Below are 11,535 nucleotides of genomic sequence, written 5' to 3'. Positions count from 1 at the left end.
AAGTGTGGTTTTACCAAGGCATTATAAAGTGATATTAATAGTTCATATGATGTTGATTCTATCCCTTTGTTAATGCAGCCTAGCACTACATTGGCTTTTTTACAGGGCAATACACAGCTAGCTCATATTTAAGTGATTATCCATTAAGACTCCAAGATCTCTCTCGCAGTTACTACTATTGAGCCAGATATCATCTATTCTGTACCTGTGCATTTGGTTTTTCGTGCTTAAATGTAGGACCTTATTTTTCTCACCAGTGAATTTCATTTTGTTAGATAGGGCTTGATGTTCCAGTGTTTCGAGATTCTTCTGTATCTTGAGTCTGTCCTCTGGAGTGTTGGCTATTCCTGCCAGCTTGGTGTCATCTGCAAATATGATGAGTTCTCCTTGTCTAAATCACTGGTGAAGATATTGAAGAGTACTAGCCATGGACCGAACCGGACCCTGTTGCATACTTCCTTCCATGCAGATGCAGTTCCATTAAGTTATGAATCCGTCTGATGCTGCTGCTCTCTAACTTACATTTTCTCTCTTATCAAGTAATAGGTTGTGGTTTATTTTATCAAATGCCTTACTGAAGTCCATTAATTTTGTCACATTGGCAAAGAATACAATAAGATTTATCTAGCATGATCTGTTTTTAACAAACTCATCTTAATTTCTGGTTATGATTTTATTTGTCTCTAGTGTTTGCAGATTCATTCCTTATATTTTTTCAGAATAAGCAGTTACTTTCAGAAAGCATTTCTGCCTCCTCTCTACTGATTGTCACCTTCTTGCCATTTTCTCCAATTGGCTGCCAAAAAGCTGACAAAGTGGTGGCTCAGTTCTGTTGCCAACCAGGCACAAAATTCTTGATAGTTTAACAATTGGCTTTCAGGAGTAGTGAAAGCCAACTACAACACACCATTGGTTACATGCATGATGATGTTATGCTTTATTTAAAATGAAATCATATAATTCTATAGAAAAGTTTGATAACATAAAAAGAGGTTTTCAGAAATATGTGCTGGGCTTTCCTTTACAGTTCCAAAATACTGCTTGAACATCCTTAGCCTATTCAAAAGAAACAAAGATCCCTTGTCCCTTTGTACATCAAAAGCAATTTCATATTAAATAAAGCACTGAAATAAAAAGTTGACTATGTATGACTCAACACATTTGGTTTTGCAATGGTTAACATTTGATGTTAATTGTGTGAAGCTCGTTAGCCTACCTTGCAGAAGACTTTTATTAGATAGATAATATTTCAAGTGATGTTATTTAAACCTGTTTCACTCACATTAGTCTCAGCTAATGAAGAGAACAAGGCTGATAATGCCATCTTCAGGCTTCGTTACAAATCAAGACAACTTTCTATGTACTTCATATCATTTCTTCAAGATAATTTAGATCAAAATACTGTGACATATTAAAAATAAATTTTATTACTACATTGCAGGCATTCTTAAGTCTGCTGGTTCAATAGACAAACTTACAAAGACACATCCTTCATTATTCTGAATAATGTCAAATTAATTTAAATATTTAACCTTGCTGTAGGAATCACTTATTTGCTTAATCAACAGTTTTATGAAAGCGATTGTAGTAGAAAATACTACAACATGGTGGATTAATTTCAAAGTACCCACATACATACTTCAGAACAAACAATTGCAATTACACTACTGTATAGAGCAGTTTAATGTTGCAAATCTACAAGGTTTGTAGATTTGAACAACTTTTTGACAGGACAAGAATGTTTCTCTAGTAAAAGAGAAAATGTTGGCCAGCTGGAGGGGAAAGCATTTTTTTGAAAAGTCTGTGAATGGTTGGTTCCAAATAGGACATTCCTGGATAACGTGAAATTCAAACTGTAAATTCAAAAGACTCTGTTTTCCAGCAGGAATACCCTCTGTTGATTATTCAGCTATGTGAGTTGGGAATTAATGAAATCCTTGGGAAAAAAATCATATGAAAGTGAAATCACATGAAATAAACTTTCAACTCTTACATGTATGGCACATGCTGGCAAGGCTTTATATGTGGTGGATTGTGTGCCAGTATACTTGGTCATTTCTCTCTATGCCTCTTGGGAAAAGTAGAACCATGGAAACAGGAATATATTAAGGAGAGCACATTCAGAAACAATTTAAATATCCCTCAATATTGTTGAAGACAGCCAAAAATGTTTGTCTTTACATATAGTGTGTGTGTGTGTGTATGTGTGTGTGTACGCGCGCATCATATACATATTCATATCTATATACATATGCATATGCATATACATATACGTAGACACATATATATGCTTCCTTGCTCAAATACTTGAATTAAATGCACATTAATTAAAAAGATTTCAGGAAAAATTTTCAGAATCCTGATGATATTGAAGTCTAGCCTAGGTTTTATTCTGACATTATTGCAATGGTATATTAGTTTTCCAAATCCCATATTTCAGCAGTCCAGCCCTGGGTTGTTTTATAAGTGACAACTCACAACTAGGTAACCACCATCATATTACTTAAAACCAGCAATCCCATCTCAGAAGTTGATGAAGTTGAGGAGGGGGTTAGCAAAGGAGGGGAAACAATGGTTATCCAGAAAGCTTGCTAAATTCTACTGCACAAGTAAAAGTCTTGTTCAGTGTCATGACTCACACAAAAATTGGAATATTAAAACTTTCAAAGAGCAGAGGTGTATAACCCAAAGCATCTTTCTATATGATATCAGACAAGGAAAAATGATCATCTGGCAGAGAAGTATGGAGCTCAAACAATTAACCCCTGATTCCAGAAATTATATTCATCAAATAGAACAAGGCCATTTAGATGGCCAGTATAATTTTTAGTGGTTTTTAGTACTGTGAGAAATAATGAAATACTTTAGGTAGCATTAAAGGAAGTTGTCCTTTTCAATGTTAAGGTGATATGGGTTAAACATATAAAATACATTCATTGTGCAGAGTTTCCAAATGACATTGTGAAATAGACCTTAGATAGATATATTTTTGCTGCAAAGCCTGCAATCTCCATGAGCTTTTGATCCAGTAGACTTCTCATCTTTTCTTCTCTAACTGCAAATTACTTTTGAATTCTGGAACATTCCAATATTTTCTAGATTGTGGCATCACATAAAGAGATGTATAACTGAGACAGAAGGGAAAATTCCAAGGTCTTACTAAATGAATCAAATGTCTTTTGATTTTTTAAAAAGTTAGATCTGTCAATCTAAAGTTACAATGAGTTATAACCATACTGCTATCAAAGGAATCTCTCCTTATATTTTATTCCAGGTTGGGGTCAGATGTACAGTATATGCAAACTTTTCCCAGGAGATGAAAAATAATTTCTCTATGTCACTGACATCTTATAGTTAATATAATCAGATTGATACAACAGTGTCATACATCTTTAAATACTGAATCCAAATTATACAGCTTCTTTAATGCTGTTATAAAGTCTGTGGGTATAAATGATCAGAAGGATTAATAAAATTAAATTTGAAATCAAGCATTATCCTTTGGTTTTCTTGGAGCATATTCAAATTTAGATTATAGTAGTTTGGCTCAAACATAGTTCCTAGACTATCATTAACACGGTGATGCATCAAAAGGGGTAATCTATTAAACTGAGCAATTTATTGGAAGAATAGATCACTGTTCCTCCTCCATTTGTAATGGTCAGGTGGATAAAGCACTTAGCTAACTTTGGCTGATTTTAGAAAAATAAGGAGGAACAGTCCTGATTAGTACTTGGATAGGATCCACGAGGAAATTCAATGACATAGACAAGACTGGGAAGTAAAACAAAAGTAGCAATAATTCAGAAGAAGGCATACTATGTCCCTCATTAAAGAAAACATAAATATGTGTCACTAAGAGTCACATTTGACTCAAAAGAGTCTTTACCCTTTTCATTTATTTGCAAAATGATAGAATTGTTGGATGTCAAAGCATTAAAACATATAAAGTTCTCAAACACTTCAAATGATGATGATGAACTAATGGTTACCAGTAAGGAGGAAGAGAAAGATGCCTGACTTAATGAAAAATCCTATACTGAGTTTTGAACCTGATTTGGGAAACAAACTCAAGCAAAATGACCCAAAGTATAAAGAAAACAGCAGAGGGCTGATCCAAAACAAGAAAGTATCTCAGCCATATCCATCTGCCACACGGTAGCTACCTTACAGCCTCATTGTCAACAGCAATGAGACTATTCTTTGCACCAAACTAGAATTTATAGAGACAATTTAAAAACAAACAAGCAAACCCACAACACATGCTTCTTTTGTATTAAAACAGAATTGTGCCACAGGAGAATAACTTCTATATTTACACACACACACACACACACACACACACACACACACACACACACAAAGAAAGCATAAAAAGGAAGAAAATCAGGCTGGCTTGATCATTTTTCTCATGCCCCTTTCAATAGGCACATCTATCCCGAATGAAAACAAGGGGGGAAATCAAGGGATGTTCATAGAAAGTAAAAAGCATTGATAAAGCACGTGAAAAAAAGGAAGAAGCTAGAGGTCCTTAGTGATATATTAAACTTTTTTCTGTCTCTGTGGTTCTTTTAATTATCAATGTAGTTACGGAAAACTACACGAATTTCAAATAACCAGGTCCTTTTCATTATGCCAGCCAGGTGACAATCTGTTTTTCTTTTTTTCTTCTTTTTTTGCTTTTTAATGTTTGCATTTAGCAGCCATTTTGGGGGGTTTACCCAACCCCCAACCCCACCAAACATGAAATACTACATTAAAAATAAGGAACTGTTTTTAGTATTCTTAAAAAAATACTCAATTTTTTAAAAAACATCATTTAAACGTAACCATGGATTCTGTGCACAATAATGCTCCTGCCAAAACCTTGTGTTATTTCACTAGGGTTCATGTAGAAGTCAAGTTTAATTGTATATATCCTTCATATTAAAACTGGGCAAGTTGAATCTCTTTGATTCCCCTTCTCTCCCCCAAAAATCTGTTTTATTATTTTTAAATAATTTTTCAATATGGTTACCCTGTTTTTAATACATCACAGTCATTGCACTGAACACTATTTTTTTCTTTAAGAAGGACCATTTTAAATGCTTCATCTGCTCATATAGATACATTTTACTTCTTTACCTCATTCATAAATACCAGTTCTAATTTGAGGACAGAAACCTTTAGGAGCCAGTGCAGGTTCCATGGGCATATGTGTGTGTGTGTGTGTATGTGTGTGTGTGTGTGTATATATATATATATATATATATATATATATATATATATATATATACACATACATACATACATATATACATATATATATATGTCTAGCAAAGAATAAGTAAATTGGAAATGGTTGGAAAGTTCATTTTAAAATGTTTTCTCCACAGACTTATGGAAACGAACACTCTTTAAATGGGAGATGGTATTTTCCTGGATCCTCGATATATAGATTCCATATATTCTTTTATCTTTTAAAAATAAGTTCGCAATGGTTCAATATAGTCACTCTTGTCTTTTACCTAATTAACTAATCACTGATTGTCAATAAACATATCATGACAACAGAAATCCATTTAGTGATTGTTAATTTCATGCTTGCATGAAAATTAACACAAGCTGTTTTAAACTTTTATCTTGAATGGGATAATTAAAAAAATATTAACCATTTTCATTGGCCTCTAAGTGACTCAAATACCATCCAGATGATGATGATGGATAGTCCTCAGCACTGAAACTAATACAGGGAGAGAGGAGGAAAAAGAAAGAAAGAAAGAAAGAAAGAAAGAAAGAAAGAAAGAAAGAAAGAAAGAAAGAAAGAACGAGCTCATTGGATGGTATAAGAAAGGAAGACTCCTGTTTCAGTAAAAAAGAAAAAAACACAGAAAAGCACCGAAAAGTTAAAAGACACCTTGAATAACTTAAGGTTAAATCTTCCTCATATTGTGAAATTCTGCTAAGTGCTGTTAAGTACCAACTAATCAAGATTTTGATTAGAATCCCAAATTCACAGAATGTAAAATACCAGTGGAAGAAAGTTTAAGCAATACATAAAGATAACAACTGGACCGGCCATATTAATCAAACAAAGATTTTGTTTAAAAAGAAATAAGAAAAAGAAAAGAAAAGAAAACCTTTCTATCTTCTGATCTGTGGTAGGATGTCATTTCATCTTTGGTATAAAACAGGCCATCCATAGGCTGCGTTTGATCACAACTAGGAAAGACTACAGAAATTGTCAACAATTTCTTCTAGCTATTGCTTTTTGCACTTTTTTGACTATAAGTTCTTAACTAAGATTTTCCCCCTAATGCCTTTTAAGCTAGGTGTTTGAATGTGACAAGCAAAGCAGACTAAAAACTCTTTAAAGCTCATAAAAAAGACTGCAGATAAAAAGCACTAATGCTCTAGCCAACAATCACATTTTGTAAATTAAAAATTCTGCAAGAACCCTTCCCACCAATTCCTTAAAATGCAAGTTGACCTCCCCCCTTCAATAATTTTATTGTAAAACACTTTAGCCTTCTAGAATCTTCTCTGTCAACACTAAGAAAGTTCATAAAAGTCTTCGCAATTTTTTTTCCAATTTTTGAAGTTGTCACAGTTCCTTTATCAACAGTTTTTCAAATATTTTCTGTTAAGCTATACAGTTTTTATTGTTATTGTTGTTTGTTTGTTAATCCTAAAAATTCAGTCTGTTGAACTTCAGCACCAGTTGATCCAGGTGTACACATCCACTAGAATATATTTGCTTTTCTTCTACCAAAATGTTGACAGCTTGCCTTGAGAGCCTTCGTCATCCTTAAAATTAAGGCAATTAAGATTCAATATAAATCTTACCTAAACATTTCTTTAAAAAAACATATGCATACAAACTCAAAAAGAAAGACACAGCTGATTTCAACAAGGGGGAAAGATTAGTTGGATTCTTGAGGAAGACCACTGGTTTTCATCTCAGCTTTCTTCCTCTTGTTATTATCATTCTTGGTTTTTGAGAAACCAAATCAAAACAAATCAAAACAAACAAAAAGTATAAATGTACAGTTCCAAGTAAATTCTGAATTTCTAATGTTCAGTCAGATAAAATATTAACCCAGTATTTTGTCATGTTTTCCCCTTTAATTAAAAAAAATAGCAAAAATAAAACTATGAGACTATATGACCAAACAATTTGCACAGCACACAGAAACACTCTTGCTGGGTAAAGTAGAAAATGAAACAAAAAACTTTGATGCCTGTGCAAACAGGAAGCCAACTTCTTGTTCAATGAAGTTTTTTCATTCAAGGCAAACTTTGCTGACCGACATTTTTCAGCTCTGTTCATTGTCTGTAAAACAATGAATTAAAACATTCATTAAGTAAAAATACCTGTCTTTTAAAAAATCTTCTTTCTTTTAAATTCTTTTGAAGCTAAATTTCCTTAGCCTAGAGAGAATGAATTATAGGCACAAAATCAATTATTTGTAATTTTCTTTAAATTGACTTGAAGGTCATACTCAATGAAGAACATGTGTAGTTTTCTCATGGAATTTTTTTGGATTTCAATAATTCCTTTGAAATATTCCAAGAATGTAGCACATCATGGAGTAGCACAATCTGAAAGAATATTTAGGATGAAATGAACATCATTGTTGGCAGCTGCTAACATAATTCCAAAACATCTTGACAAATTAAAAATGCCAGGTGGCAATTGAAAGGAACTGGTAGGAACCTATGCATGCCCATCCCCTGAAATCTTCATTCCTTGAACAACAAATACATCTTGTACCTCTAAATAAGTTAAACTTATACTCTACTGAAAATTTGCTTTGGCAATATATACAGCTCTGATGTCATGGTTCTGACTAATGAAACACTTCAAAGAACGTCCAGGCATGTTTATCCTAAAGCCTTTATTAACAGTGTTACAAATTGACGGCACATCATGGAGATTTATGCCAGAATCTGAATTCCTCTTGCTGGCATCTAGCTTTTCTTGCTAAACCCCTGCCTTATCTTGCAGTCACAAGTCACATCTTTCAATTAGCCCAGAGGGCAGAGATTCACTTCCGTTCCTTTTCCTGGGCTTTTGTTATTTCCCCTCCCTTTTCTCTGTCATCTGAATTAACTCTAAAAATACCAGACAGTTCTGCATATTTTGTCAAAGCAAGAATATTCAATATTAGCAGCGTTGACATCTGAATTCTACTCAGGAAAGTTTTTAAAGAATTAAAGTCTGCCTGGATTACTTTAAGGAGCTCTTGAGCCATGTCACGATTAGAGTAGATTTCCTGATGTCAAATGACTACACTATAATATTTATTTATTTATATAGTATTGTGAAAGAACTGGTAGTAAGATTCAAGTTAATTTTAAGAAATGCCTAGGAATTTTTCTGTAATTCAGTCAATTCCTTTGAATCCAACTAGGTACCAAATCAATGTTGGCTGATCTAAGAAAGCTAAGCACACTCTGACTAGTACATGGATGGAAGAAGACTGGGAAACTGCAATGCTTTAAGCTAGACTTGGAAACTGGAAAAAAATATCCCAGAAGACAATGGCAAAACAATTTTATATTCTTGTAAATAAAACTAGGTGGAAACGTTCATGAAGTAACCAGGGATGGAGCTCAAATCAAGGGAGACTTTACCTTATTCATATCAGTGAGGTAACAGACATCCCTTCCTCCAAGGAAACTTCCTGTTTTTGCATGAGGACTGTTTTGGTTTTATATTTTTCCAAGGACAGACCATTCTTAGATCAGTGGTTCACATAGATATAAAGAGGTGGATACTTTGGAAGCTGGTTTCTATTGGATATAAAATTAAACACACCTCTGATTTGATTTGAAAGAAAAGCAGGCTGCACATTTGACCCAAAGGTTTTCAAACTTTTTTGAAAGGATTTGTTAAAGATTTTTGCCTGCCCCATGACAGAAACAAAATTGTATATATGGTTTTTTCATACATCTACAGCCATTATGTTATTACATTTAGCTTGTATACTGAAGTAATAAGCATGTATTATTGAAGTATTAAGGGTTCAACACCTCTATCATGTTTTATCACTCAGTCTTAGAAGGCTGCATCAGTTCCCTTCGCACAATCCGCATTGTTACTTTCAAGAAAGTCCCATCTAATTAGATGGCCTTAACATGTGAACAGGATTATAATTCTTTATATAAATTGAAATAGCAGCCATCCACTTTTTAGTATTGTTTGATGACAAACTTGAATTGTTTATCTGTGTATCTACTTAGACAGCAAAAAATACAGATAATTTATGTAACATAAAATAGAAAAATGATTGATATTTAGCCTATCATTCACATTGATTCATCAGCGTCAAAAGGGTTATGTGGATATTGACACTGGTAATGAATCTGGAATTGGGTTTAAGAAAAAATCTGATTTTAGTGGAATTAAAATCACTTACTTTGACTGTTGGTATGAATATGCAGATGCATGTTCACTGGATGTTTCCACTGCCATCTGTTGCTGCTGACCACTAGATTCCTGTGATGAAGGTGCTACTGTCTGTGGAGAGGTATCAGCAACTATACCCTGAAGAATATAGAGTATCTTATAGTTTTGACTACAATCAACAACTTATAGAACACAATAGTCAACACTTAAGTAACTTCATTATTTAAGGGCAGTTGTACCATTTTTTATTTTGTCAAATTTCAAATATTCCAGGAGTCATGGGTTGCTAAACTGTTTATTTAATCAAATTTATCACCTTGATTACAGTCACAACTCTATTATTAGAACATCAATGTTATAATTTTTTAAAGATAAGCATACTATGGTGGCACCTTTGCACCAGCTGCTGGAACAGCTTACTTTAATAATGAAACCCTGATATACTCTAGGTTGCTATCCTTTAACAAGACAGTCTCATTTGGATCTCATCAAAACAAAGTTAATTTGTTTGTTCTTTCAGTGAAATCAGAACTAAACACATCAACAGGAAGCAATAACAAAAAATGAAGATGGAAAACCAAGAAATTAAGGGTGTTTTCTAGTTAACTGTGCAGAACAGCTGGTCCTCAACTTACAACCCACAATTAGCCCAAAATTTGTGCAAGTGAGACATTTGTTAAATGAGTTTTGCCCTATTTTATGACCTTTGTTACAGTTGTTAAGTGAATCATTGTAATTGATAAATTAGTAACCCAATTGTTAAATGAATTTGGCTTACTATTGACTTTGCTTGTCAGAAGGTCACAAAAGATTATCATGTGAACTTGGGACACAGTAACAGTCATAAATATGAACTAGTTGCCAAGCATCTGAATTTGATCACATGATCATAGGGATGCTGCAAAGGTCGTAATTTTGAAAACAATCATGTCACTTTTTTCAGTGCCATTGTAACTTTGAATGGTCACTAAATGAAGTATTGTAAGTCAAGGACTATCTGTATGCCAAATCAATGGTCATCTGCCTATTGGGCATTAAGGTCAGTGTTTGTGCTTGTGCAATAAACTTCTGGCACTTAGACTAAGTCCTTTCCCATGAAACCAAATTAGTTAAGCTGGTGATAGCTAGACTGACAAATATAAGATGAAACCTTTTCAAAGCTTTGCTTTGCTGTGGATGGCTAAAATGTTCCGATTTTTATGATTCCTGATTGGTCAGCAATTCTTAAGTGATTTACAAAAAAGCTACTCTTTGACTAAAGAGAAAGTTAAGAAGATGGAGGAGCAAATTATTAGAGATGTATTTGAAATATCCAGAGCTTTTTTTGTCATAGAATGCCCAGAACGGAGTTCCGGCACTTTTTTTGGGTGGAATCTTGTAGGCTAGGCAAGGCGGGTTGTATAACAAGTTTGAGTTCTGGCACCTTTTTTTTTTTTTTTTTACAAAAAAAGCACTGGAAAAATCTTTAAATAAAATCCATAAGTTCATAGAACAGCTATGCTCCAAAGATGTTAAAAAGATTACTCAAAATCCTTCAGAGATGCAAATATGTGTAGAAAGTTACCAAACCACTGAGGCAATTTCACAAGTAGTTGACAATGCAGAGGAGTCAACTATAATTTTGGAATATAAAATTGACACCAATTTTTATTATAATGGTTTAAATAGAAGCCTCCCAACACAACTGAAAGAAGAGCTCCAAGAAAATTTGCAACTTTTAAAAGGACAGGTTTGGGACTTTTTCCTCATGAATATTAACAAGGCTGAGAAATTCTTAAGAAAAAGAGAAGCTTACAACTACTTGATAAACATTCCAGAAAAGAAAAAGGTTTTATTCCATGAAGACAAGCTGGAAGGAATGACTTAATGAGACAATTAGAATGGATTTTCATCAGTTTGATATTTGTAACTGAATGTAAGTTTTAATCTAAAGTTTGAAAATGTATCTTTTTCTTTATATATAATGCTTAAGTAATTCCTAAAGTTTGTAAAATATTATTGAAAATGTATTTGAAAATTTAATAGAAAATTAAAGAAAAAGATTGTAAAGAGGTTGTAATGTTATCTTGTACTATGTTAAAAAGAATCAGAAGTCAACACCTTTTTCTTTCTTCCCTTGTACCTCATATTTTCTTTCTTCCCTT

General features: G+C 33.4%; 1 protein-coding gene across 4 annotated transcripts in view; it reads right to left on the bottom strand.

The window, feature by feature from the left end:
• Positions 1 to 262: 262 nt before the first annotated feature.
• RBMS3 (RNA binding motif single stranded interacting protein 3) overlaps positions 263 to 11,535 on the bottom strand; it is a 591,790-nt gene continuing 580,517 nt past the window's right edge. Inside the window, exons 13-15 of one of the 4 annotated variants that reach the window (XR_005556757.1) lie at positions 9,402 to 9,529; positions 8,617 to 8,775; positions 263 to 7,312 (exon numbers count right to left, since the gene is read on the bottom strand). Coding sequence is in view for 3 of the 4 variants with exons in the window: in XM_039343746.1 (XP_039199680.1) it covers positions 7,527 to 7,581; positions 9,402 to 9,529 (183 nt within the window). In the remaining variant the exon portion in view is untranslated. Of the gene's footprint in view, positions 7,313 to 7,497; positions 7,582 to 8,616; positions 8,776 to 9,397; positions 9,530 to 11,535 lie in introns of those variants that run through there. The other 3 variants (XM_039343747.1, XM_039343746.1, XM_039343748.1) reach the window with 3 other exon arrangements.

Source organism: Crotalus tigris, unplaced genomic scaffold (assembly GCF_016545835.1).
Source record: "Crotalus tigris isolate CLP2741 ecotype Arizona unplaced genomic scaffold, ASM1654583v1 scf7180000017871.4482833, whole genome shotgun sequence".
In the NCBI taxonomy this organism is placed as follows: Eukaryota; Metazoa; Chordata; class Lepidosauria; order Squamata; family Viperidae; genus Crotalus; species Crotalus tigris.
The sequence above is the reverse complement of the archived record's forward strand: the minus strand, read 5'-3'. Positions and strand labels throughout refer to the sequence as shown.